This window comes from Rhinoraja longicauda, chromosome 8 (genome assembly GCF_053455715.1).
Source record: "Rhinoraja longicauda isolate Sanriku21f chromosome 8, sRhiLon1.1, whole genome shotgun sequence".
In the NCBI taxonomy this organism is placed as follows: Eukaryota; Metazoa; Chordata; class Chondrichthyes; order Rajiformes; family Arhynchobatidae; genus Rhinoraja; species Rhinoraja longicauda.
Window position 1 is genome coordinate 13,736,255 of NC_135960.1, and position 21,956 is coordinate 13,758,210.

Genomic DNA, 21,956 nt, shown 5'->3' on the forward strand with positions numbered 1-21,956 from the left:
CAAATCCCATTTACAATGCGGCAATTCAAATGAATAAAAGTGCAAATTTGCTAATTCTTTCACACGATTTTTTAAGAGATTTTCATGTATTCTTGTCAAAAATTTAAAAACTGTTTCAATCATTCTAAGCACACATTTTCCCCATATCACATCACAATGTAACGCAAATTACATTCATACATTCAGAATGTCCATGTTGGCAACCTGGTATGCTGGTGATCCCAAGACTTTTTGAGGGAGCCCTTTGACAGTTGCCTCCAAAAAACCCTAGAATGAAAACAGAAACAAATCAGTAACAGTTACACTCATAAATTGCTTTCCCCTCTATGACTCTCAATTTTTGATCAGTCCCTGCTTTTGCAATCAGGCAAAATTCAACCAATGAAAACAAATATCCTAGCAAGCTTTCTGGATAAGCTTTTTCCCCCCAGGATGAAAATATCAAATACTAGAGGGCACTGGTTTAAGGTGGGAGAAGCAAAGTTTAAAGGAAATAAGTGGGTGGTGAGTGCCTGGAATACACTGCATGGTAGAGGCAAATACGATAATAGTATCCAAGAGACTTTTGGATTGGCATATGAATATACAGGTAATGGAGGGATATGGAATATGTGCAGGCAGATAGGAGTTGGTCTTGGCATCATGTTCAGCAGAGTCTGGACGAAGGGTCTGTTCCTGCGCTGTACGAACAACGTTCTAAAGAAGTTGATTGAGTAGATAATTACATTAGTTGTAAACCAAAGCATCTGCATAATAATTTATGTGAATTGAGTGGAATTTGTTCACATTTAATGAGCGATTTGTTTTGAGACAAACCAACTTTTAGCAGCCGAATTATCTAGAGATTAGGATTGACTTGACACTGTTTGGATTGCTGAATCAAGCTAGAACTGTGCAGAAAATCAAAGGCTGTGCTTCAAAATATATACTGGCAGCGAGTGACAATATTTTTTGCTACATTAATATTACAAAAATCCACATCAAGTAATTGTTCTAATACAGAAGTTAGATAATTACAACTAGGACAACAGTGAAGGCAAAAGGCAAAATTTATTCAGTTTTACTGGGGACTGAAATAGTGACCATGGAGGGCAGCTGGGTTTCAATATATTTAGATTTTTATTATTTAGCACTTGATTACAGAGGTAAAATAAGTTAATCTTCATTCATTTGCTGTCAAATTAAAAAAGTCCTCCGGTAATTGTTACTTTGCCAGCTTAACCTGAAGGTGTCGAGAGAATTCTTAGAATTAATAAATCAAAGACCACTCAATCAATTGTATGTGTTGGGAATTGGGAAAATCTGTACTGATTTGTTAATGGCAAACTGTGTTTAATTCTCTAAACCATTTAATCAGGTAACCAGGGAGCCAGCAGGGGAAATTTGGTTGATTTTGTATATAATGAACTTGAGGTTGTGGAAGTGCCACAAAATGCCTTGTTGATGGACAGAGGGTGAAGCACATGGAATAAAAAAGGTAGAGAACAGATAACAAAGGCAATAATTTAGACATTTACATGCGTCAAGTATCAGGAGGATTTAGGATGCGTGATGCCATTGAGTTTACCCCTTCCAAGTCCTAAGCCTATGTCAAGCTGTTAAGCACCATCTGTTGTAGGTGTTTAGTAGCACTCATTTAAAGATTATACTGTCTCAACCTATATTTCAGTCTAATTTACTTCACTACTTTAGTCTTTCTGAAGCGGTTTTGGTGTCAATAACCACTGTAACAGTGGGTCATGTCACCAACCAAGGAGGAAATACTTCCAGTTAACCAAGCCTTTAAAAAGGTCATATTTTTAAATGAAGCACGATTAATTCTGCTTGAAAAGAAACAATACAGGGCTTGGGCAATAATGAGGGAGCGGTCCCAGTTAGATTGCTCCTTTATAAAGCCAGTATGGATCAGGTTAGCCAAGTGATCTACTTTATCCACAAAAATCAAAGGTTATTACTCAGAGTAATGATAACATGTTAGCATGTACCACCAATATCCAGTTTCATTTTTGAGGGTCTTACATCGTAAAGTTGCTAAAATAAAATTTGAAAGATGTTGCGCATTTCCCAAAAGTTAATGCACTTACTAAAGCTTTGTATGCTGTGATAGCATCTGAATTGACCATCTGCTGCAATGCTTGGAGTAATAGCGTCAATATCTCCGAGACCTGCCGTTCCTTCTTTGAGCCTTAAGGTAAAGTACATCTTAAAATTAGAGACGGACATTTTTAGATTATTTTGCATTAAAATGTTTAGCTGTCTAGAGCATGGTTAAGAAATTGGCATTTAAGAATGCATCAAGAGCAGAATAATCAATTGCAGCTAAGAAAAATAATGGAGTTTATTCATAGTGAATACTGTACATGAAACTCAACCAACCTGACTCAATACCATTTTTCACATAACTGATCAGATGCTCCCAGATAAGGTCAAGCATAGAATCTATAGAAGACAAAAATGAAAAGCTGATAAATCTTGTCAAATGTAATAAAGTATCTAAATGTTTGTAATTTAAATAGAAATAAAGTTCTGAAACACTACATAGGCCAGGCTGAATGAGAAACTGAAATTGAATAATTTTGTTGAAAGCAGTGTACTCTGCCATAGGTACATTATTTTGCCAAGCATTTTTCTCTTTAAAAAGATCAGCTGTACCGGACACAACATGTACTAAATTACAATTGATGTTATGAAACCATTTACCTTCACCCAGTTTGCCCACAGAAATGAATGCATCTTTAACTGCATTGATCAGAATGCCAGCATGCTTGCAAAAGAACGAAGGACTGTTAATTAACGGATGCAGGAGAGGGTCTGTAGGAAACAGAGGTACATAATAATTAGGGAACATTAATAAGCACAACGCTATAGAGAAAACATGTCCTGGGGTCAATATAACACAAGTACATTGTAAAGTATATGTATAAATTTCTGCAAATTAATCTGTAAAAATCTTAGATCCAGCCAATTTACACTTGGGTCAATTTCCTGATAAGACCTAAATCAGCCAACTGAAACAAAATTTTACATTTGCTGTGATTTTATTCTGGCCCAGCTCTAGCAACTCCAAAAACAGCCAAAGGAATGCAAAACCCACTGTGTCAAGCAGATGTCCCACAACAACATAATTCACAGTACTGGTTTGTCCTGATACTCAAACATATAAACAAAGTAAGCCAAATGACAGCAATATATAATGATACCAAGCAGGACACATACCTAGGCTGAGTTGAATTTTGTTCTGTTTAACTAGATCTGTCACTGCAGGACCCATAAGGAAGTGAAGTAATATTTCAACTCCCACCAGCTGCATGGCTTGTATTATTGGCATTGCAGAGAAGCTGGAACTCAGTTCCATCCTTGATATTGTAGGACTTGGCAAAGGAAAGGCTGAAAGGAATTCATGCATATGACTGTGGGTAAGGTAGGATAAAGGGTAACACATCATGTAATGCAGAATGACAGTTCACAAATCCCAATCCTAACCTGGTTTCTGTGCAGAGGCTGGGGTTGTAGGTATACAGATTGAGGTTCTACAAGATAATCCTGTTACATGTGTCGTTCCATCAGCACCAAAAGCATTTTGTAGCAATGGGACACATACCTACCAAAACACAAGAAGATCTTTTATACAATACTCACATGGAAAATATAGTTGATGTCAGATACTGCTACATTGCTTCACAGGTAATGCTTCACAAAGCATAGTCAGCATTTAATTACTGATATTTCAGAGGCCAAACGCTTGCCAGAAACGTAAACCAAATTATATTTTCATTAAAGAACCAGAAATAATTTTGAAAAATTGGACATTCTCATTGCCAAATATTTGACAATAACCCACATCATCTAGACCAGCCAACTGCAGTTCTAATACAACCTTTGCACAACAGTTTCAGATGCTTCTTGATATTATACAATGCCGAATCCATTTTGATCAAATTAAATCAATTTTTAAACCAATGTAACCATTTTCCCCATAGCAATTTGAACAGGTCTTGGGTAGTATTAGTTTACAAGCTGGCACTGATAAATTTAAAAACTTAAAACGAGTCAAAGTATAAGGTGATTCAAGTCTGCTCCAGAAAAGCCAATGGACAATATTGTTTTTGATTTGAACACTATCTGCTAGGACATCTTACCTGTTCAAAGTTAGCAGAAAGTTGTGGACCCAGCCGTAAAGCCAAATACCACCAAACCTCCAGCTTGGCAAGGCCTAGAATCTCTGTTCTAACATGAACAGAACTCAACGGCTGCATGAGCAAGCGGAGTCTTTTTACACTGCAAAGGATATCTGCACAAGAAAGGAAAAAAAATTACTGAAGGGAGAGGGTGGAGAGAAAGTCAAGAGCAGCATTTGAAATAATCAGAAAGCAAGTTGTGAAATTCTTTAATTTCTTCATTTTGTTTTAAAATTTGTTCCCTATACAACATATCGGGACCAGAAACTCAATTCAAATTAATCCATAACTGAAAATAAATAAGGTCTCAAGCTCAAACACCTTAAAAAAAAAAAAAACTTTTAACAAAGTTTCTCATTAAAATTAAGACAGCGGGGAATTGAAAGCTAATCAAAACCAATCATAGACCACTTTGGGAGAATTTCAGTGCATCTGTGAAATTAGTCAAATTTCTTCTCATTCATATCTAGGTTGTGATCAGATAACTTTTAAAAGGACAGATCCCAAGATCAGTTAAGATTTATCTGAACTGTCAGAAACCCAAGAAGGCATCTCTTCTCAGTCTTATTGCAAATCAGCAGACATTTTAAAATCACTCAGTGATTGGAAAGGAAATAATTGCTGCACAAAAACACATATGGCATATTCTCCTACTGCTAGAAAGTAAGTATACATAGTACAATAAAAACGTAAAAAACTTTAACTGCCTTTTCTACAACATAAAAATAAAGCAGTTTCCACATACCAGGATTTAAAGCAAAATTATCAATCAAGCTTTTCCAAGCAATGAAAGCTATTTTCTTCACTACTGGAGAGCTACTACGGAAGCCCAACTCCTCCAAATGCAAGACAGAATTAATAAAACTTCCTCCACGATGTAATGACTTGAAAGGGAGTGCAAAGTGGAAAAAGATGACTTTAGTAAGAAAGTTAAGTAAGAAATTCATTGTTCCATTCCTGGTGCATATAACAATTAAATACATCATTCTTGAAGTTAATTTTAAAAACGTGTGCAATAGATCCAATTACTTTCTTGGTATTTTTTGTTAAATGCAAGAGGTGGACTTTTATTGGAATATACTTCCAGCATTTTTTAAATTTTCTTTTCAGATTTCCAAAATCAAGTTTTCCAGCACGTGTATTTAAAATTTTTTTTTTTTAATTCTATGCTATTATTTGCCTGGAACAGATACAAGGATATAGCTGAGTTTAGATAAATTACAGATCAGTAAGCAAAGCTCATCAACCCAAAGCATTAACTGGCCCACCATTCTTACTCCCTCACCCATACCCTTTACTACATAGCATTGTAACAGCTTAATTTACTCCATTCCATGTTCATAACAACATAACTTAAATAAGTTGGATATAACCCTTTCCTATAATCCCTCTTCTACTTAATGGGTACAAACAAAAGCAATGGCACTGACAATCTCACCTTTCCCAAAAGCTTCACAAAGAGGGGCCACAACTTCAGCACAAATGCTTCATTTTTCGACGCAAAGAGTTTCTGCAGCTCTGGAATAAGTTTCTGGATAAAAAGTTTAGAATGTTGCTTATTTAAAATATTGCACAAAATGTAGATTGAGTCACGAGATGAAACAAGGACAGCTCAGTGCCATAGCAAGTATGAGTTGTGATTGCAGCTGCTGTTCAGAAATATTACAGTAAGCAAATTTATACATGGCAAGGTAGAAGTGCTTTTTTAAAATTCATTCTTTTCTGTCACAGGAAAGATCAATTGTTCCCCATCTTTAATTGCCCTCAAGGTGGAAATGAGCCACCATCTTGAAACACAATCTTCTTGAAGGAACTTCCATAAGCTGTTGGGAAGGAATTGATTACAACAGCAATACCGTACTTCCAAGTCCAAGGATGCTGTAGGACCTGGAGAGGAATCTGCTTGTGTGGTTAGAGCTGCAATAACTTTACAAATTAAAGATACTGCCTGTGGAACTCCTGCCAGCAATATTGCAGCTAGGATGATGCAAAAAGTGCAATATACATATATATATACACATACACACTGCACAGAAGTCACAATTCTACTATTCTTCTAGTATAATAGAAAGAGTATAATAGAAAGATAAATGTTTTCCATGTCTGTTAGCATACTTACTGACATCATTAAAGCCTCAGTTACGATAACCACCTCCTGCTGCTTTTGGAGCAGAAGTGGTAGTCCCATTTCTAGTGCTGTTGCTGCCCGCAACCGCACTTTAGGGGCAGAATGAACTACAAGAGGAAGTAATAGCTTGGCCCATCGAACAGCATCTTGCCCCATTTGATCAGGTGTCTGCTCCAACAGCCTTTTAAAAAAAAGCAAAGTTTCAGAATTGGCCATTATTTATGGTTTACTTCACTGTGCCTTAAATGGCATAGAATTCTCCCAATAAAAACAGTTCATCTGTACACATATTCTAAACCATGTATTAGGCAATTAAAAACAATATGGGGCATTTAGCTACAGATCAAGATTCACAGCATCAACTTTCATTTAATACAATAAAAAGCATCTTCAAGAATATTAAATATAATCAGAACTGAATATACAGATATTTTAACGGAATAAAATTTGCATCCTTTATTTTCTTTAAACAATAATGCATTTCTGCACATAAATAACATACCAATAACACAAATATTGGAAAAGTTTTTACATTAGTCAATTTTCTGTACTAACAATTGATTTCCTTCATATCCAAGGATTTGTTTTGAACAGATTCAGCAATTAAGCTAGCACAGCTGACTTGGATAAAAATTCTTAAGAGTATCTACTGTCTGGGGAAAGAAGTTTCTTGTGCTCCATCTTTAATAGTTGATCCCAGTTGTAGACACCATAAACAGGAAAAACATTATCGCTGCATGTATTCTATGAAGCTCTGCAATAATTTTGTATGTTGCAATGTGATCACCTTTCTTCCAAACTTAAATATAGGACCAACCTGCTTAAATTACTCCTGATACAACAACCCTGCCAAGGATCTAGTACATGGCAACCTAGACTTGTGAATTCAACCTCAAGACCTTCAACGGTTTCAAAGGTCTTTCATTGTCATGTGTACCAATTAAGGTACAGTGATATTCGTATTACCATACAGCCATACTAAAAAAAGCAAGACACACAACTACATAAAAGTTAACATAAACATCCACCACAACGGATTCCACATTCCTCACTGTGATGGAAGGCAAGTCTAATCTTCTTTCCTCATTTTTAAACTGAGATTTATGTTTAAAAAAAATTTATTTAAAGAATCAAGCTTTTCACTGTACCTTGGCGCACGTGACAAACTAAACTAAAAAAAACTAAACTATTCAGAGAGAGTTCCACTCTCTCACTATCATAAATAATCAGCTTTGAAGATAACTATTAAACCACTTATTTTGATTAATTATTAGACCAACTACTTGAACATCAAACAATAAGGAACATGTCAGATTAATATTACATAACTTTGGTGTGCAAGGCTGATTTTCACATCAGGATGTTTATACACTTCTCATATGGTGTGCGCACATATTTTATGCACCAATGATTTTGCAATCTCGGGACTGCTTGTTCCTGTTTGTGTGAAGGCCAAGGCTGGCAAATTCAGGGAACCTCATTGATAAGAAATAATGGAAGCTAGTGGAATATTTTGCAAGTTTTTAATCAGAATCACGATTCTACTGCATTTCATCTTAAATTTTCAATATATATTAAATTGCCAATTTAATATATAAACATAGAAAATAGGTGCAGGAGTAGGCCATTTGGCCCTTCGAGCCAGCACCACCATTCAATATGATCATGGCTGATCATTGAAAATCAGTACCCATTTCCTGCTTTTCTCCCCCATATCTCTTGATTCCGTTAGCCTGAAGAGCTATATCTAGCTCTCTCGAAAACATCCAGTGAATTGGCCTCCACTGCCTTCTGTGCCAGAGAATTCCACAGATTCACAACTCTCTGGGTGAAAAAGTTTTTCCTCATCTCAGTCCTACCCCTTATTCTTAAACTGAGACCCCCTGGTTCTGTACTCCCCCCAACATGGGGAACATTTTCCCTGCATCTAGCCTGTCCAATCCCTTAAGAATTTTATATGTTTCTATAAGATCCCCTCTCAACCTTCTAAACTCCAGTGAACCTACACTGCACTCTCCCAATAGTAAGAATGTCCTTCCTCAAATTAGGAGACAAAAACTGCACACAATACTCCAGGTGTGGTCTCACCAGGGCCCTGTACAACTGCAGTAGGCCCTCCTTGCACCTAAACTCAAATCCTCTCGTTATGAAGGCCAACATGCCATTACCATTCTTCACTGCCTGCTGTACCTGCATGTTTACTTTCAGTGACTGATGTACAAGGACACCCAGGGCTCATTGCACCTCCCCTTTTCCTAATCTGACACCATTCAGATAATAATCTGCCATCTTGTTCTTGCCACCAAAGTGGATAACTTCACATTTATCCACATTATACTGCTTCTGCCATACATCGGCCCACTCACCCAACTTATCCAAGTCACCCTGCAGCCTCATAGGATCCTCCTCATTCTTCTTCGAATGTACTATCTACACTATCGATATAGTACATTTGATCTATCTTCAAAGACTTGAAGATTCCGAAACGTCACCCATTCCACTCACCCAACTTATCCAAGTCACCCTGCAGCCTCATAGGATCCTCCTCATTCTTCTTCGAATGTACTATCTACACTATCGATATAGTACATTTGATCTATCTTCAGACTTGAAGATTCCGAAACGTCACCCATTCCTTCCATCCAGAGTTGCTGCCTGTCCCGCTGAGTTACTATAGAATTTTGTGTCTATCTTCGGTGTAAACCAGCATCTGCAGATCCTTCCCACACAATTTAATATATTTTTTGCAGGAAACACAATCACACTTTGATCCCGCACTTACCTCACAATGAGATTTAGTGCTTCATGTTCAACCACCACCGAGGGTTGATCTCTAGTCAATATTGTTTCCACTGATGCAAGTATATTTGGAACCTAAATATGGCAAAACACCAAGATTGCTTTAATGATTTAATGCACATACAAAAATTGTGTCCATTATAATACGAGGCCTTATTGAACAAATATTCAAACTGAAACTTGGTGATTCTAATCATACATAGCAGTGATAGTGCAACCAGTTGAAAATAATTGTTATTGCAAAAGCAACTTAAAATCATTTAAATAATTTTACAAGTTAAGAATCCAATTTAAAGGGTCTGGACAACCTGATGTCACCTATCCATGTTCTCCAGAGATGTTGCTTAATTAACCTGCTTAGTTACCCTCACACTCAGTCATTTAGTGAACCCAATTTTAATTTTATTATACTTAAATTATTATGATTTAATTAAGTAGGTTGCATTATAAAACTATGGGACCAACTCCTTTATATATATAAATTAGAAAACACAAGAGCACATCAAGAACACCAAACTGGTATTGACTGATAATGAATCTAACAGCATTGTCAAGGAGGCTTAACATTTACTATAGACATCATTCATTTACTTTATCATAAATTAAAAAAATAATATTCCTTTACAATGTCTACCCCCACCACCAAATCTGGCACTGCTTGAATTTGTCTAATTGATCCAGCCAGCTAGCTGAAAATTCATCAGTCCGCTGACTTATTTTCAAGTTTAAAAAAAACTATTCAAATAAGCCAGATTCCTTAATTTGAACAGAACTACTACTTTTACAACCGAAGAAAGTAAGTATCTTGATTCCCAATTTCCCGTTAAGTAAAAAAAGTCTTCTGTGCAGGAGACAATTGACCCATCTAGCAGATTCTAGCTCTTTGATCAATCACTTCCCTCAAAACAAGGTGGGCTGAAGGGCCCATCTTTATTCTGTATCGCTCTATGACACCTACGAAGCAGAACTACCCATTATGCTGTCCATTAAAGATAAAAAAATTACATAATATGCTTAGTTTATTAGAGATTAGTCCTACCATTTAACATTTAGACATGGAGTTTTGAAGATACAGCACTATTTACTTATTTCCTGAGGAAACTCACCTCTTTTCCAACTACTTCCGGACTAAAGTTCTGCTTAGCCATTACCCAAAGGGCTCTTGTACATGTATTCTTATCGGTTGAGGTGATTGCAATATTACAGAGCGTCAAAAGCAACTGTTTAGCTTCAAGTGCTGCAGGGATAATAGATATCATAAAGTAAACCAATTGAGAGTATTCCAATGTTGTTTACTATAAATAGCATGGCAAGATTACTACTTTACACTGGGGGAAACATCATTTTAAAATGGGGTTACATAAGGCAGTAAGATCCTGGCTGATCTGTTTTCAAATTCACTGCATAAATTTGTCCAGAAAATAACAGTACAATAAGACATTGTAAAAGTTTAGCACAAAAACTGTTAAATGTACCTGGCAACGCAGCACTAATATTACTGTGAAAGACACAGAATCCCAAGGCCTGCAGTGCTGCATTACATAATTCCAAATCCAAGTTGGAAAGATGACCCTTCAAAAGCAAACAGAAATTTAAATTCATGATCAACCTGCAAGCTTTAAAAAAATTTTTTAAAGTGAGACAAACTGTTACAATTAAATCATTTCATCGGCAAGGATTTGCTCCAAGATTAGGTTTAATCTACTGTAAGCATAGGACAGTCAATAACCCGTAGCAAGATGAAACTACTGTGAGTTAAAACTCAGAATTAGAGTTGTGAGGAGGTGGGAATGAAGGAAAAAATTAAATTAAATATTTTGAAGTGCAAAAAGAGCAAAATCACTCCACAAGTAACTCTGCTGGGGTCAAGAGCCTAAATTGAAGATCAGTAAATTATTGACAGTGTGGATGTGGAGAGGATGGTTGGTCTTGTACGGCAATCTATTTATTACTGGGTGACTACTCATATTCAAAATAAGGGTCATCCATTTAAGACAGCAGTAAGGCAAAGTTTTCTTTTTAAGGGTCCCGTCTTCAGAATTCTCTTTCTTGCTTATATGGCTTTGGAGGCAGAGTATGAGTACAGATGCTCCCCGACTTACAATGCTTCGACTTAACGATGGTGCAAACGCTGGGCAACAGCTGCGAGCCGCAGCCCGCTTCCGGCACGTTAACAGGTGTATTAAATGCATTTCGACTTACGATATATTTGGTTGACAATGGGTTTATCGGAATGTAACCCCATCGTAAGTTGAGGAGCATCTGTATTCTTAAGACAGAGATTGATAGATACTTGATACATAAGGTAATGAAAGTTTACAAGGATGGACTGGAAAGCAGAGTTGAAGTTTCAATCGGATTAACCATGACCTTATTAAACAGCAAATAAAACTTGGGAGGACCAGCGGCTATTCCCGCTCCTAATACATGCAACAATTCTTTACCCATTCTAAATTAAAGAGCTGCCCTCAGCTTAGGGATGAAAAGAATATAGCTTAAAAGTTAATCATTAGGGCAATACAAGAAGAGTGTTCTACAAACATTGAGAATAGGCCAGATGTTATTGTTTTACAGCATGGCACACTGCAGCGCAAATGTTTCCTCAAAATATCAGATTCAGGATGAAAATATTAAATTTTATTTTACACTGATAACTAGCTACCTTCCTCAAGCTACATCCAAAAATCTGACGGACCTATCTATACGATGTAACGACACAAAAAGATAGACGTTTTTCTTTAGAGCTTTCAAAGGCTTTCAGAGTAACTCTCAATTTCCAAAGCCCGAGAACAACCTATTCTTGTGATCCTAGCTAATCTACTTTTCTGTTTAACTAAATGAAAGCAATTAGCAATCAAGCGACTTCTTTCATTGCAACAAGCCAGATTGTGTTGACAGATAGCTGGTGGTTGTGTACATTCTCGTGTTTGTGTCAGCACATTCCAGATTTCCATAGGGCAGCACATACACCATTGAAGCTGAGTAACAGCTCATTCCACTACTATGCATCAATGGGATGTGGGTAAATAAATTTACATTTTGTCCCATTATGTCTACCTTGAGCATTATCCCGTTCATTTGCATGCAGTTTTGCCGCCCCATTTAAAATATATATTGTTTTTTAAACACATATTTAAATTAGTAATAACTTAATGTTAAGAAATTTTTTAATCAATAATTATTAGCGCAGCGGTAGAGTTGCTGCTTTACAGCGAATGCAGCGCCGGAGACTCAGGTTCGATCCTGACTACGGGTGCTGCACTGTAAGGAGTTTGTACGTTCTCCCCGTGACCTGCGTGGGTTTTCTCCGAGATCTTCGGTTTCCTCCCACACTCCAAAGACGTACAGGTATGTAGGTTAATTGGCTGGGTAAATGTAAAAATTGTCCCTAGTGGGTGTAGGATAGTGTTAATGTACGGGGATCACTGGGCGGCACGGACTTGGTGGGCCGAAAAGGCGTGTTTCCGGCTGTATATATATATGATATGATATGATACCAGGGCTACTGACTCCTATAGCTATCTTGACTACACTTCTTCCCACCCTGTTTCCTGCAAGGACTCTATCCTCTACTCCCAATTCCTCCGTCTACGCCTTATCTGCGCCCAGGATGCCCTCCATACCAAGGCATCGGAGATGTCCTCATTCTTTAGGAAACGGGGGTCCCCCTCTTCCATTATAGACGAGGCTCTCACTAGCGTCTCCTCGATATCCCACAGCTCTGCTCTTGCTCCCACTCTCCCCATTCATAACAAGGACAGAGTCCTCCCTGTCCTCACCTTCCACCCCATCAGCCGTCGCATACAACATATAATCCTCCAACATTTTCACCACCTCCAACGGGATCCCGCTACTGGCCACATCTTCCCATCTCCACCCCTTTCTGCTTTCCGCAGAGACCATTCCCTCCAAAACTCCCTGGTCAACACGTCCCTTCCCACCCAAACCACCCCCTCCCCAGGTACTTTCCCCTGCAAGGAGATGCAACACCTGTCCCTTTACCTCTCCCCTCAACTCCATCCAAGGACCCAAACAGTCTTTCCAGGTTAGGCAGAGGTTCACTTGCACCTCCTCCAACCTCATCTACTGTATCCACTGTTCCAGGTGTCAACTTCGCTACATCGAGGAGACCGAGCAGGCTCGGCGATCGTTTCGCTGAACACCTCCGCTCAGTCCGCCTTAACCTACTTGATCTCCCCCTCCCAATCTGACCTTTCTGTCCTGGGCCTCCTAAATTGACAGAGCGAGGCCCAGCGCAAATTGGTGGAACAGCACCTCATATTTCGCTTGGGTAGTTTACACCCCAACGGTATGAACATTGACGTCTCTAACTTCAGATGGCCCTTGCTTTCCCTCTCTATCCCCTCCCCCTTCTCAGTTCTCCCACTAGTCTGTCTCCTCCTACATTCTATCTTTTAGTCCCACCCCCTCCCATTACATCAGTCTGAAGGGTCTCGAACCGAAACGCCACCCATTCCTTCTCTCCCGAGATGCTGCCCTACTCCAGCATTTTGTGTCTAACAGTAATTGGATAGTCTCCAAATAAAGTATTGATACATTTCAACATTACTAAAGAAAATCATTGGATAGCATTTCATGTTGATGCACAAAACTAAAAACCTACTTTGAGTACTTCACAGAGTCGAGTAAATTGTTTGTTAACTGCACCAGCAAATTCCTTTCCATCTTCTCCACCAAGCCGACTTAAACATTGAATGAATACAAAGAAAAATAGTTTAGACTTCAATCTAGAACATTAAATATTAAACGATGCTATTCTTTTTTCACAGTTATTGCGTGACCCACTGAGTATTTTTTTTTAACATTTTCCAGATTAAAAACCATAAAAGCCGAACTGCACCCAAGGATTTGACCAATAGGAGAAAATACATGCTTAGGTTGCTCGTGTCTTTAATCGTGGCTCCAGCCACAAACGTTATTTAATCAAGACATGAAATGTAATTCTGAAAAAGAACATCAGCAAACATCTCTTTTGATGATCTGCTTCTTTGCATTGCTGGTCACTGACTAGACAAAATTGAACCATATACATCACTATTTGTAATAGAAAATTTATGTGGTATGGCCAATGTTTGCAAGTATCAATAAATCCTCAAATTTACCAAAATCTTTAAAGAAACCAGACGCATCGCAGCAAGACCCCCCGTTTCATATTCCTGAATGTCTCATACTGACCTGGAAATAGTAAGGTAGGCATCCACTTGCTCTGTTGATGATACAGATGTATCTTCCAACGTCTCCAACAGCGGTAGCAAACCAGAAGCTGCTGGATCAGCAGCAGCCATCATTCTGGTGCTCAGAATACTGAGGGGGGGGAAAGAAAAAAAACCTCAGTTAGTCTTCCACCTTCGAGTGCTCTTATTTTAAATCTAACATTTCAATGTGACATTCTTAGTGCCTTTTTAATAAAATAAACAAGTCATAAATCAAGAATACCACCAAATCAAAAATTATTCACATCAAACACTTCAAAAATTATACAGAATACGATAACACTATTAGTATGTCATGAAGTCAAACCTTTCTATTCTTTTAACAGGAGACTACATATTCTCAAGGAAAGTATAGTAACAATGTAGAGGTTGCAATGCTAAAAGTCACGAGACTACTTACAAATTCTGCTTGCAGCTAAATGTAGTTGGTCTGCGCACTGGAACTTAACTCATAATTTTCAATGTGAGGTTCTTAAAAATTTGAGAATCCAGTAAAAGGTAAATAAATCCTCAAAGGTTTGCTTACATTTTGTTTTTTAAATGAAGACTTAGTTATTCAATCAAACAATGTGTGTTGCTGGCAACATGAACATTTATTGTTCATTAGCAACTGACCTGAACTGAGGAATCAGTCAACCCTGTTAGTGGGTTAAGAAACATGATGTAACCAAACTAGACAAGAATGGCAAAATCCCTTCATTAAAGACAAACTGTTTAAAATCCAGTTTTAAATAATATTAATTTTAATGACAAACTTCTGCAGTGGAATTCAAACGAGTGAATTCCAGTCTGTGTTAATGGCCACTGGTCCAATAACTGGATTACTTTGCACCCACATTGCACAAAACAAAACTTCTAAGAGCACGGCATTCAAAATCATGAAGGAACATTCAAGATTGCACTGAAAACTTAAAATCCATTCTTTGCAATCAGAGAAGTCCAATGCATTTGCCACAAGGAACACAGTACGTGCCAAAGTAATCACCTATCCTCCCAATAATCGTTTCCCGCTTTGCCTGCAGTAATCCCTTTTGGTCACATAACAACCTCATCAGCCACGTTAATGCCAAGGGGCTACTCAAGGAAAAAGAGCCAAGATTGTTTGACAGTTACACTGACAACAATTAAGCTACTCAAGGAATAGTTAGTTTTGGAAAATCCATCACAAAAAGGCCATTAAAACCCATGAACAGCTAGCACCACAAATAAATTAGTTTAGGTAACATAATTTCAACTAAAAGGAGAAAACATAAAACGTGTTATTCAAAATGTAGAAAGCTAGAGCTTTAAAAAGGGAGAGGTTTAAAAACTTTACACAGAGCTACCTGGTCAATCAATAGCTTCTCACTTTTATTCCCAGATCTCCAAAGATATATAGATTTTAGTTTTGAACTTGCTTAATTGTTGTGCATTCACAGCCCACTGGAATAGGAGAATCCGGATTATTTGTAACCCCTTCACTAATTTATTTCTCCTTGCCCATCTTATGGCTGATTCCTTTTCCTTAATATAAACAAAGTGCGTAGGTGCAAGAAATCTGAAATTTACAAAAATAAAAGTGCTGGAATATAATTTAAGTTAAGCAACATCTGGGGATAGGGCAGACGTTACCATTTCATGTCCAGGACCCTTGATCAGGATGCCTGTATAGGCACTCCAGCCTGGAAAAACTACTTCACAACAATAATCTGTCAAAGCACAAGTGATGGAAAGGCCAAGTGATGGAAAACGTAATGTTATGGAGATTTGATTGAAAGAAAGCAAATATGGATCAGAGAGCACAAAAGACATGTGGAATAAGACAATTGTACTAGGGGAAATGAAAGTTTGATTAAAATCATTCGTAAGTTTGGCATGAATAAAAACTTCCGTCTCAAGACTAAGCTAATTGTAAAATCAATGTTTCGGAGATGGAAGCAAGTTGTACTGTCTAGATACTGGAAGCAAGTAGTACATGGGCAACTTGCTATGGATAATGGCTTTGATAATAATGTAGACTTTGTTTTTTCTCCCAGAGTAACAAAATGTGATTGTTTGTCGTTTCCTCAGTTCTGATATCCTAATTTGATATTACGAATGATCGATTATCAAATAAAATAAGTCAAATCAGTGTCGCACATTTTATTGTCTAACCTCCTATATAGGCATTATCTCAAACCAGACAATATGCAAGTCAAAGGAAGAAACTAAGTTAAAAAAATGATGCCAAAGGTGACCCGCAAGCAATAGGAAAAATCTATAACCACTCATAAATTAGACACTCAGTAACTCCAAGAGTTTGAGGCAGAAAAATGCTGAACAGGTGGCAGAAGATGACAATCTACAAGAAAAGCATTGACAACTGGGATCAAAACCAAAGGGTTCAATGGTATTAAAAGATTTTTTGTAACAGCTAATCCATTTCCTCCCCCCCCCCCGGCTTTATTAACCGATAGATGAGATCCAAAGCCATCATATCTTTCAATGTCCAGTAAAAAATGATTATTGTAGCCCAATATGAAATTTAGAACATTCTTGCATAAACGACTTAACTCTAACAATTAAAACAAGAAAGCAAATAATATAGCAATTGGAATTACTAGTCTCCTGGCCATTTTTAAAAGAATATTACCATGCCACCATCTGTTCCTATATGCTGTCACAACTACCATCTAATTTCCTAGACCACAAAGAAAAGTAACCACTGCAATTTGATATTTTGTGTACCTTTATGGAATCGAATTTGTAAGTAGTTTTGGTTTTATATATTTAAATTTTGCTAAACACTGCTAATTCAAATACAAAATGCAAGTGCATATTTGCTGAGAAAACTTTTTTTTGAGGATGTAACTAGGAAAATTGACATTTTGAGGATGTAACTAGGAAAATTGACAGGGGAGAGCCGGTGGATGTGGTGTACCTAGACTTTCAGAAAGCCTTCGACAAGGTGCCACATAGGAGATTGGTGGGCAAAATTAGAGTGCATGGTATTGGAGATAGGGTACTGACATGGATAGAAAATTGGTTGACAGACAGAAAGCAAAGAGTGGGGATAAATGGGTCCCTTTCAGAATGGCAGGCAGTGACTAGTGGGGTACCGCAAGGCTCGGTGCTGGGACCTCAGCTATTTACAATATACATCAATGACTTGGATGAAGGGATTAAAACTACCATTAGCAAATTTGCAGATGATACAAAGCTGGGTGGCAGTGTGAGCTGTGAGGAAGATGCTATGAGGTTGCAGGGTGACTTGGACAGGTTGTGTGAGTGGGCGGATGCATGGCAGATGCAGTTTAATGTGGATAAGTGTGAGGTTATCCACTTTGGTGGTAAGAATGGGAAGGCAGATTATTATCTGAATGGTGTCAAGTTAGGAAAAGGGGACATACAACGAGATCTGGGTGTCCTAGTGCATCAGTCACTGAATGTAAGCATGCAGGTACAGCAGGCAGTGAAGAAACCCAATGGAATGTTGGCCTTCATAACAAGAGGAGTTGAGTATAGGAGCAAAGAGGTCCTTCCGCTATTGTACAGGGCCCTAGTGAGACCGCACCTGGAGTACTGTGTGCAGTTTTGGTCTCCAAATTTGAGGAAGGATATTCTTGCTATTGAGGGTGTGCAGCGTAGGTTTACTAGGTTAATTCCCGGAATGGCGGGACTGTCATATGTTGACAGACTGGAGCGACTAGGCTTGTATACACTGGAATTTAGAAGGATGAGAGGGGATCTGATCGAAACGTATAAGATTATTAAGGGGTTGGACACATTAGAGGCAGGAAACATGTTCCCAATGTTGGGGGAGTCCAGAACCAGGGGCCACAGTTTAAGAATAAGGGGTAGGCCATTTAGAACGGAGATGAGGAAAAACTTTATCAGTCAGAGAGTGTGAATCTGTGGAATTCTCTGCCTCAGATGGCAGTGGAGGCCAATTCTCTGAATGCATTCAAGAGAGAGCTAGATAGAGCTTTTAAGGATAGCGGAGTCAGGGGGTATGGGGAGAAGGCAGGAACGGGGTACTGATTGAGAATGATCAGCCATGATCACATTGAATGGCGGTGCTGGCTCGAAGGGCCGAATGGGCTACCCCTTGTCTATTGTCTAAAAAACTATTGATCACTTTCTCTGATCAAGTTCAGAATAAAAGTTACAAGACACATTATTCCAAGAAATTTTCATTTTCACTAATTGAATGAAACACCTTAAACCATTCTCCTTACAATGGACCCCACATCACTACTTGTACTCTTCAATCACAAGGGACAGGGACGCTAAGCTGTAACCCATCACAGATAAAATCCCATGACTGGAAACTGAAGGCATGTAACTCCAGTTTACAAATGAAAATAGTGTTGGAGTAACTCAACAGGTCAGATAGCATCTCTGGGGAACATGGATGGGTGACATTTCAGGTCAGGAGCCTTCGTCAGCCAATCTCCTCTTCTTGTGTGAAGAGGTTCTCCTGAGATGCTGCCGGATCCAAAGTTACTCCAGCACTTTGTCTTTTTTTGTAAGCCAGCAATTGCAGTCTCTTGTTCCTATGATTTATAAATACACTTTTAGAAATAGTTTATAAATTTTAATTTAGAGACACAAGTCAGGTTTAAGACCCCGTGAAACAATAGAATTGTTAAAGTAATTACATTTTGAGTACCAACAGGCAGACACCACAGAATGGCAGCTTTGGAATAAATGGGCAGACTACTCACCGCCAATCTCTGCATCTTACCTCCCTGCCCAACCCTCATCTTTCCCTCCCTCGAAGCAGAACCAAAGTAGAGGGAGTTCCGACCCGAATGTTGAACTGTTCCTTTTCTCCAGAGATGCTGCCTGACCCATTGAGTTACCCCAACATTTTGTGTCTAACCTTCGATATAAACTAGCATCTGCAGTTAATTATAATAATCATAATACTCCATGTGCGACCGGAGATACAGTCCGGTAAAAAATAGCATCTCCGGCAAAAGTTTGCAAAATAGTTTTCCCCGACCCCCTCTCCCACATAAAACAAACCAGAGAACATTTAAAACAAACTTTTAAAACACACGAAAATTAACAAAAAAGACAAAATGAGACTGTTGACGAGGCTGGTTCCTTCCTACACAGAGACAGGCAGACAGCCTTTTGCCCAATCTCTGGAGCGATAGGGCGAGAAGATGAGCAGAAAAGAGAATAGGAGAAACCAGGTTTCTTCTCACATCCCAAAGACGTATAGGTTTGTAGAGTTAATTGGCTTCGGTATAAACTGTAAATGGTCCCTAGTGTGTGTAGGACAGTGTTAGTGTGAGGGGTTGATTGCTGGATGGCTAAATGGCCTGTTTCTGTCAAAGATAGGCACAAAATGCTGGCGCATCTCTGGATAAAAGGAATGGGTGACATTTCGGGTCGAGACCCTTCTTCAGTGGTATATCCCTGAAAAGTCTAAAGAGAGAGGCAGTAATAAAGGGGGGAAATAAGCAGAGCCCACTCTTCCTACCTTTCGGCCGGCCGCTTCTATGCACACATTGCCCCGATGCTGTATCTCTAAAGTCTAAAGAGATAGGGGGTAATAAATGGGCAACACGAAGCAGAGGGGGGCCCGGCTTTCCTCCCTACCGGACGGCCGCTCTAAACACACATCACCCGAGTCTATACTATATCTCTAAAGTCTAAAGAGATCGAGGGTAATAACGATAGGGGAAAACGAAGGGGAGGAGGGGCCCCGTTTTTTCTTCTATACCGGTCGCCTCGATGCACACATCACCCGGTGACGGTGCTGTATCTCTAGAGAGGGGGAGCATTAAATGGGGGGGGGGGGGGGGGAAGAGAAGCGGAGAAAAGAAGAATAAACAATCCCCCACCTCTCTCCTCCTCCCACTTCCCTCTCTACCAGACGACCACCTCTATGCACACATGAAGGGGGGGGGGGGGGGGTAATAGCGATAGTGGAAAAACGAAACGGTGCCATCCCATCCCACCCCACCGCCCCCGCTTTTATTCCTCCCTCACTACTGCACGGTCGCCTCTAAGGCAAGCACACATTACGCGGCGCTGTATCTATCAATAGTTCGGGGGAGGGAGGGAGGGAAGATAGCGATATTAGCCCTCCGACCGCTTTTCTTCCTACCGGACGGCCGATCGCCTCTACGCACACATCGCCCGGTGCGAAGATGGGTTGAGCTGAGGCCTCCGCCACCGCAGACACGCGCCCACTGCCACTGCCGCCGCTGGTCCCTCCGTTCGTTCGTTGCCCGCCCGCCGGCCCCGCGCGCGCTCTCTCCAAACCAACGCTCACTAGCTCGCTCGCTGCCCGCGGGAAAATACTCGCGCCAAACGGCGGGGCAGCCTGGGTAACGACCTTTCACCCCAGCAACCGGCTGCGTCTCCCCTCCCCTCAGTTCTGTTCTGTTCTGGCTCTGGGCTCTGGTTCTGGTTGATTACTGCGCAAACACCCCTCATAAGTGATTATCTCGCGCAGGTCGCAGAGTGAGTAGAGTAGTGATTAAATTTTGAAATGGGGCTTTTTTTTTACCGTCCAAGTTGAGGAGATCTAGTTGTGTAGGAAACAAAAAAAAACTGCAGATGCTGGTACAAATCGAAGGTATCACAAAATGCTGGAGTAACTCAGCAGGTCAAGCAGCATCCAGACTAGGAGAGAAGGAATGGGTGACGTTTCGGGTCGAGACCCTTCTTCAGACTGATAGACAAATAGGTGCAGGAGTAAGGCCATTCGGCCCTTCGAGCCAGCACTACCATTCAATGTGATCATGGCTGATCATTCTCAATCAGTACCCCGTTCCTACCTTCTCCCCATACCCCCTGACTCCGCTTTCCTTAAGAGCTCTATCTAGCTCTCTCTTGAATGCGTTCAGAGAATTAGCCTCCACTGCCTTCTGAGGCAGAGAATTCCACAGATTTACAACTCTCTGACTGAAATTTTTTTTCCTCATCTCGATTCTAAATAAACCCCTTATTCGTAAACTGTGGCCCCTGGTTCTGGACTCCCCCAACATTGGGAACATGTTTCCTGCCTCTAATGTGTCCAACCCCTTAATAATCTTATATGTTTCAATAAGATCCCCTCTCATCCGTCTAAATTCCAGTGTATAGAAGCCTAGTCGCTCCAGTCTTTCAACATACGACAGTCTCGCCATTCTGGGAATTAACCTAGTGAACCTACGCTGCACGCCCTCAATAGCAAGAATATCCTTCCTCAAATTTGGAGACCAAAACTCCACACAGTACTCCAGGTGAGGTCTTACTAGGGCCCTGTACAACTGCAGAAGGACCTCTTTGCTCCTATACTCAACTCCTCTTGTTATGAAGGCGAACATTCCATTGGCTTTCTTCACAGCCTGCTGTACCTGCATGCTTCCTTTCAGTGACTGATGCACTAGGACACCCAGATCTCATTGTATGTCCCCTTTTCCTAACTTGACACCATTCAGATAATAATCTGCCTTCCTATTCTTACCACCAAAGTGGATAACCTCACACTTATTCACATTAAACTGCATCTGCCATGCATCTGCCCACTCACTCAACCTGTCCAAGTCACCCTGCAACCTCATAACATCTTCCTCACAGTTCACACTGCCACCCAGCTTTGTGTCATCTGCAAATTTGCTAATGTTACTATTAATCCCTTCATCCAAGTCATCA

The 21,956-nt window shown here is 39.6% G+C and overlaps 1 protein-coding gene across 4 annotated transcripts in view; it reads right to left on the reverse strand.

Annotated features, from left to right (window-relative positions):
- rif1 (replication timing regulatory factor 1) overlaps positions 1–20,628 on the reverse strand; it is a 50,421-nt gene extending 29,793 nt beyond the window's left edge. For 3 of the 4 annotated variants that reach the window (XM_078403353.1, XM_078403352.1, XM_078403350.1), the window contains exons 1-16: positions 20,422–20,628; positions 14,302–14,430; positions 13,730–13,808; positions 10,581–10,677; positions 10,212–10,342; positions 9,089–9,180; positions 6,298–6,487; positions 5,617–5,709; positions 4,924–5,062; positions 4,140–4,291; positions 3,484–3,601; positions 3,217–3,387; positions 2,701–2,811; positions 2,377–2,439; positions 2,085–2,185; positions 181–267 (exon numbers count right to left, since the gene is read on the reverse strand). In XM_078403353.1, the coding sequence (XP_078259479.1) occupies positions 181–267; positions 2,085–2,185; positions 2,377–2,439; positions 2,701–2,811; positions 3,217–3,387; positions 3,484–3,601; positions 4,140–4,291; positions 4,924–5,062; positions 5,617–5,709; positions 6,298–6,487; positions 9,089–9,180; positions 10,212–10,342; positions 10,581–10,677; positions 13,730–13,808; positions 14,302–14,414 (1,737 nt within the window). In that variant the 5' untranslated portion in view covers positions 14,415–14,430; positions 20,422–20,628. The remainder of the gene's footprint in view (positions 1–180; positions 268–2,084; positions 2,186–2,376; positions 2,440–2,700; positions 2,812–3,216; positions 3,388–3,483; positions 3,602–4,139; positions 4,292–4,923; positions 5,063–5,616; positions 5,710–6,297; positions 6,488–9,088; positions 9,181–10,211; positions 10,343–10,580; positions 10,678–13,729; positions 13,809–14,301; positions 14,431–20,421) is intronic. The other variant, XM_078403351.1, reaches the window with a different exon arrangement.
- Positions 20,629–21,956: the final 1,328 nt, after the last annotated feature.